We start from the raw sequence: 6,597 nt of genomic DNA, 5'->3' as shown, positions 1-6,597 counted from the left end.
CAACAGACATAAAATACTCAGCTGGTACTGAGGGCTGAACACTTCTGGCTCAGCCTGGCTGTGATTTCATGCGTTTTCACACTAGAGGAATGTGAAAGAAGTTTACCATCCTACATTGAGAGGTTCAGTGGCAAAGTCCCCAATGCCGTTTAGGGGGGGAGCCTCGTGTGACTGCTCGACATGTACTTCTATTACTCAGCACGGAAAGTAGAAAAGCCTTGGGTTCTTTTGTTTTTCAGTCCAACCTCACAAAAACATACCACTTTATCCAGGCGAAGCCTCCATTCTCCTATGTAGGAAATTCCACTTTGTGTTGCCAGCCTCAATTTTACAGAATTACATTTACTCTTTTAACATTTCTTACCTGGTGAATGCCAGCTTAGAATGTATGTATGCAGGTTAGGTTACACAAAGAGAAGGCCTGTTGTTAGAAATCTACTGTCTGTCCTGGCATATGCTCACAAGAGGATTCTGTGGTTTCTCTCCTTCAACCGAGCAGACGTAGTCTTAGAGAACACGCAAATGCACATGTCCACTGGTAATGCTACCAACTGAAATGTTAACACTGGCAACTGTGTGTTTAAAAAAAATCAAAATCAATGTTAAAAATCAAATGATGTGTTAAACCTCCAGCTTTTACTTTCAGACATATTTTTACCCTATGTTGATGTAACTCAAAAATTTTCTTTTTTATACATTTGACTAAATACTCAGTATACCTACCAGACCTGGACCAGGTTAATTGCATAGGAAGATTTTTTTTTTTTTACTGTATTTACATTTTTTCTTAAATTAATTTTAAAAAAGTATAGTAAAGAGTCTGAGGACAAATTATTCAACTGTTTATCATACATAAGACCGCATGACTATAATACAAAGGGGGTTCTTGTTTTCATTTAACGTTACAATATACACAGCAAGTCCGGACTAGATCTTACAATCTGAACACAGGTATTTAACCTTTTCCATGCTGCTTATGTTTACAATGCACAGAAGTCCTGTAACCAAACTGTGTAGTAAAGCACACAAAACTGGACTGTAACGTAACACAGTATGCAGAAGCATTGGATTTTATGATTTTCTTTATGTAAGTATCGGCTTAAAAACTGCTTTCATTTTTTGGTGCTTGCTAAGATGTGGCAACCAGCACAGAAAAAAAAAAATGAGCTGACCACACAGTGTCAGCCTTCTAGTCCACACTCCTGAACGGCAGTAACTAGTGAATCCCTTCGGGTATTGCTAGACTCGAGATGATATCCTTTTATTTACTGTAAACCTTTATGAACTACCAAGTTCAAAAAAAGAATCCACAGGCTTGACATTTAATTACAAAATAAATATGGATTTCCTGATTAACAACAAAAAGCTTTTGTGGTTTATAAAAACGATTATTTCCAAGGTTCCATTCACAGTTACATAGTCATTAAGCCTTTCTTTTGTCATTGTTACATATAAAAACCTGCTTTTCTTCAGAAAAAAGTTGACCTAGTCAGCCACATGGAGTTGACCACTAAAAAGTAACATGGTGCTCTGCTGAGTTGTTCCGAGCAGGGGTTTCGGCAGAGGTAGATTACTGCTTCTTTTCTAGGCTTTTCTCGATCCTGGACAGGTAAATGACTATATCTTCATTCTCCCACTTCAACCGCTCTAAAGGATAACATCCTGAAATTGGTCAATCTAAAATGGGAACACAAATTTAGCGACTGCCAGACTGCGTTACATTAAGGCAGCATTATCCCCAAAGCGAGGCACTGTTAAATACCAGCCTGTTCACTTCGGGTCATGCTGAGGTTCTGCTTTACTCCTGCTCCTAATTTGGACCTATTGGTGCAACCACGGTCTTGCGTTCAAGTCGGGTAATCAGGAATACAAGATCACTGCTGGCTCCACAGCTCCTGGGTCCAGGGTCCCTTTACCTTCAGAAGCCTGAACACATTTAGAATGCGACAGATGTCATGATCTTGAATTAGATGTCAATCTATTATGTTCAGTACACAGATTGCTGTAAATGTATTGGCTATGGATTCAACAACAGTTCCAGTTTTGTTTAAGCAATAGTACAGCCATAATTTTCAACTGACATTTAAAAATGGTCTAGTTACACCTTGTGTCAAAGTGCAGAACTGCTACATTATTGGTTACAGACATCTATGTGCTATAAAAACAGCTTTGGTACAATAAATTATCAAAAAAGAAAATAAATTTTTGTAAAATTCACAGCATAATTGTGAGGCAAAAAAGCAGTCACATAAAATTCTGCATTTTTAAAAATGTTCAGGATGAACAGAAGACATCTTTGTGCAGAAGAAATGGTGGAGATACCACGTGCCGAGAAAAAGCAAAAGTAAGAAGCAGGAAGGGCCACAGCTGTAGCTGCTCCCATCAAAGCAAACCACCACTTCTGTGACCTTCGACCAATAATGAAGTCAACTTCATGACACACGCAAAGTCACCTTGCAATACCTTACAATTAGTGGGTCACAAAAGTCTATTTTAAAAGAAAGGCCTCTTGAAATACCCATTCTCTGTGTTTTCAGCATTAAGGACTGTCTGCAAAAGCACGTCCACAAGTGATTGCATCTGAAATGGTAGGCTCTTCTAACTCCGAGTCCAAATCCATAAGGCCAAAGGTTATCCCAAAGACCACCACTCACACCTCCCCAGGACTGGCCACGACCGACCCGTTGATTGCTTCTCAGTGCACCTTGGTTAGGAGACCAGTCATGTTCCATTCCTATCCTCCCGTGGCCTCTACCACGGGAGACCCCCAGGATCCCATGTCACCGCTGCTTTGCTCCTCAGTATGTTCAGATAGGAGAGTTCTGATCCCCGCCACTTAGCATGCTCAATGTGCCTTACAAACGTCAACACAGCGTCCCTGTCACGCGGCTGAAGACGGTGTCTGTGTAAGCTGGAGGTCCCTCTTCCTTACAGTACTGCATTTTCCGTGCCCAAGTGTGTTTCGAGGACTTAAAAACCCAAATTTCCCACCCATCCCTACCCAAAACAAAACAACAAAAACAGGGAAAAGGAGGAGGGGGGGGGGGGTTGGGGGGGGGGAGAGAAGGGGCGAGGGATGGGGCAGAAAAAGGAAACAAAACAAAACACCCTCACGGGGCCCTTTATGCAAATTATGTGCAGTGCCTTTTTATGTTAAAATTAGTTGGCAAATGACCGAGACCAACATCTGAACATTAACTTTTGTTGAATAGAAAGACCAAAAAAATAAAAAAAAAAAACCCACTATGACTGGAGGTGGCAAGTTAAATGGGGGAGGCAAAAAGAGGATACCTCTGAGCTATCCATGAAGATGGGTTTGGACATGGCTCTTAAAAACTTCATTGTCCCTTTGCAATCTTTTCAAGTTTAAAAAAAAAAAGTCAGCTTTGCCCTCTTGTAGCGGTTCAGTGTGTTAATCTCCTTCTGATTCAAGCAGCTTTGCACTTTGTTTTTTGGAAAAAAACACCACTTCTATAAAAACACACAAGAAACAAACTCAAGTTTCAATGTAGTCACGAGCTAGCCACAGGACTCTGTTGCACACAGACTCCTGTCATGGGGGACTCTTCTCTATCCGCCCCCTGCCTCATCGTCAGATGCCCTTCAGTCATGTAATGTGCAGGACCTGTATTAGCAGAAAATTGGTATGTTGGGTGTCCAGCTATGCCAGTCTCTTGGCGGGGATTGGAGTAGACGGTCAAATTAACGTCCATAGCTCCGTTCTGTCCAAAGTCCAAGGTATTAGCAGCCACTGGGCGGTTCTGGTAGGCCTGATTGCCTTGATTCCCAGTAGAGGAGGAAGATGTGGAGGAAGAAGTCGTTGAGGAAGACAGGGACGTCATGGAGTGGTGACTGTGGCCAACCTCCATGGAATCCTGGGTAGAGGAGCTATTTGTTGGAGAATTGTAGACCCTTGGCCTGGTCCGGTTACCCAAGGCTTGCTGTCCATGGTGGTGGTGGTGGTGGTGGTGATGGTGGTGGTGGTGGGAGCTGTTTCCATGGTGATGATGCAATGCATTCTGCTGAGGGGCGACATGAAAGGTGGTTTCTTGAACGGGGTGAGTCTCAACAGTGACTTGTGTAGGAGCTTCAGTGCCTGACCAGCCAAGGGGAGCCGGAAACTGCTGACGCACCTATGAAGACACATTTTTCCAAGGATTATTAAGAGTATTTATTCTAATCTGCAATCCCTTCAGCATTTACATTACCCAGGAAGAGGTTTTTGGTGCTTTTAACAGACTCTCAGGATTCACTGTCATTTTGTCCTTGGAAGTGATGTCTAAGGCAGGGCAAACTTCTGTGAAACAGATCCTCAATCTGACCTCCTCCACCCACCTCTACTGCCACCATTCAGCTTAGCTACTAGCAGAATGTTCTCCAAGGCAGGCCTTGCCCTTCTCTGAGCCCTCCTCCAAACAGAAGCAGGACCGTCCCTTTAAAGCTCAGATCCAATCATGTCCCTTGTGAAATCCCTCCAGTCATCTACTGCTCTTAGGAAAACAATGCCATTTCTCTAATCCTTTTCCTTTTTTCTATCCCCCTCCTTTTCATTTTATTTTTATGCTGGAATCAGGAATTCAACTTGAGGCCTAGCACCCTCGATCCATTTCCCTGCTCGTGGCTGGCACTCTACCACGTGAGTCATGGCTCTGGTCTGGCATCTTCGGTTGTTGTTGACTGGGTATTTCTCCTGGGACAGGTCTCTCCAGGCTGGCTGGCAAACGTGGTCCTGCTCAGCAGCTGGCGCAGCATTACGGGTCTGAGCCTCCAGCACCGAGCGGCCCCATCTCCTTGTCATCATCACCTGGGCTCAAACCACACCGTCCCTTCTTTTCACTCTTCCACCTGGCAAGGTCTTTAACTGCTTCAGTGCATGTGGCACTGTTCTCTTCCACCCAGAACACCCTTTTCTATCTGTGCTGGACGTCACTTTCTTATAATTCCGCTGTTCCAGAGTCTTCCCTAACTAACCACTTGGCTAATGCTGTCTAGCCTCTCTGCCACAGGCTACTGGCTGCACTTCAGGCCTTTATTGCTCTCATTCTTGTACTGTACTTTCCAGCTCCCCTCAGACTAGGTACGACTATGTCCTAAATTACTGATGGAGTGAGGATGAGTGCATGTCACTGTTAGCCTGGCACTCGAAATGCCTCAATTCTGTCTTGTGGCTATTGCTCAGTGGGCAAGTAAGGCCCTGAAGGGTGGTAGAGCCATTACTTTCAACACCGGCTCTGACTTCACATAAAGAAGGGAGCAAACCCCCTTGGCAGCCTTCCAGTTTGCACACTGGGGGAGGGTCCTGCCATCCATTTGCCCTGCTTGACTCAATAGATCTCACCCAACACATTTAGTCATGCTCCAAATCACTTTATCCTTTATTTTTCCTTCCATGGGGAATGACTACACTGCTCTATCTTTGAATAATACTCCCAGACCCTTCTCTTGTTTTGTCTTTCCTGTTCTCATAGCAAATACTACATCTTTCATTCATGTTTTGTTATATCATTTTTATCACTGTAAGCTCTGAGAAGACAAAGACTTTTGTCTCTGCCGGAGGCTCATGCCTGGAATCCTACCTAGCTCATTAGAAGGCTGAGACCTGAGGATCCAGGTTCAAAGCTAGCTTGGACAGAAAGACTCCTATTGCCCATTGAACAGTAAAAAGCTGGAAGTAGAGGTATGGCTTGTGGAATACCAGCCTTGAGCACCTTGAGTTCGAGCCCATTACTGGTGCCCCTGCACACACACACACACACACACACACACACACACACTCTCTCTCTCTCTCTCTCTCTCTCTCTCTCTCTCTCTCTCTCTCTCTCTCTCTCTCTCTCTCTCTCTCTCTCTCCCAACCTTGAGCAAAAAAGCTAAGCAAAAACTTTAGGCCTTGAGTTCGAGCCCATTACTGGTGCACGCGCGTGCACACACACACACAGACACACACACAGACTGTCTCTATCACCAGCTGCCAATATTTATTGTCAGACCAAACATTTTAACCAAATCTCCAGCGTGAGCCTAAAACCTTGGACAGTGTTTAAAGCGTGTGTGCATGTGTGGATGTAGGAACGTATGTATGGTTGCTCCTTGGTATCAATGGGGGACTGGTTCCAAGATCCTGTGAATATCAAACCCCATGGATGTCTAGCTCCCTATGTAAAGCAAGTGTCATTTATGCACATCTATTTTAAATAATTTCTAGATTACTTATAATATCTAATACAATAAATACTATTAAGAGTAAATACACTTGTTTAGTAAATGACAAAAAAAAGTCTATGCTCACTACATACAAACTTTCCTTTCTAACCATTCACGTGAAACCCATGAATGCAGATCCCACCACTATGGAGGGCACTGTGCCGTGTCTGTATACCTGTGATAAAGCTTCATGTACACATTCAGCATGGTAGGAGTTTAGCAATAATAGCTGATAATAACAGTACAATCATAATACTACACTGCAGTCAAAGTTCTAGTAAATGGCCTCTCTCAAAACACCTTATAGTACTTTGACATTTTCACTAAGGGAAGCTACAAGCACGTGAGAGATTCTCTGTGGCCTATCGGAATCGCCAGCATCATCACATGTGTGCT

The 6,597-nt window shown here is 43.6% G+C and overlaps 1 protein-coding gene across 4 annotated transcripts in view; it reads right to left on the bottom strand.

The window, feature by feature from the left end:
• Positions 1-825: 825 nt before the first annotated feature.
• Dyrk1a (dual specificity tyrosine phosphorylation regulated kinase 1A) overlaps positions 826-6,597 on the bottom strand; it is a 132,513-nt gene continuing 126,741 nt past the window's right edge. For all 4 annotated transcript variants that reach the window (XM_070030673.1, XM_070030671.1, XM_070030674.1 and 1 more), the window contains exon 12: positions 826-4,133. In XM_070030673.1, the coding sequence (XP_069886774.1) occupies positions 3,513-4,133 (621 nt within the window). In that variant the 3' untranslated portion in view covers positions 826-3,512. The remainder of the gene's footprint in view (positions 4,134-6,597) is intronic.

This window comes from Dipodomys merriami, unplaced genomic scaffold (assembly GCF_024711535.1).
Source record: "Dipodomys merriami isolate MVZ:Mamm:240054 unplaced genomic scaffold, mDipMer1.0.p SCAF_2, whole genome shotgun sequence".
Lineage (NCBI taxonomy): Eukaryota > Metazoa > Chordata > Mammalia > Rodentia > Heteromyidae > Dipodomys > Dipodomys merriami.
Note: the sequence above shows the minus strand (reverse complement) of the source record. Positions and strands in the feature narration are given on the sequence as shown.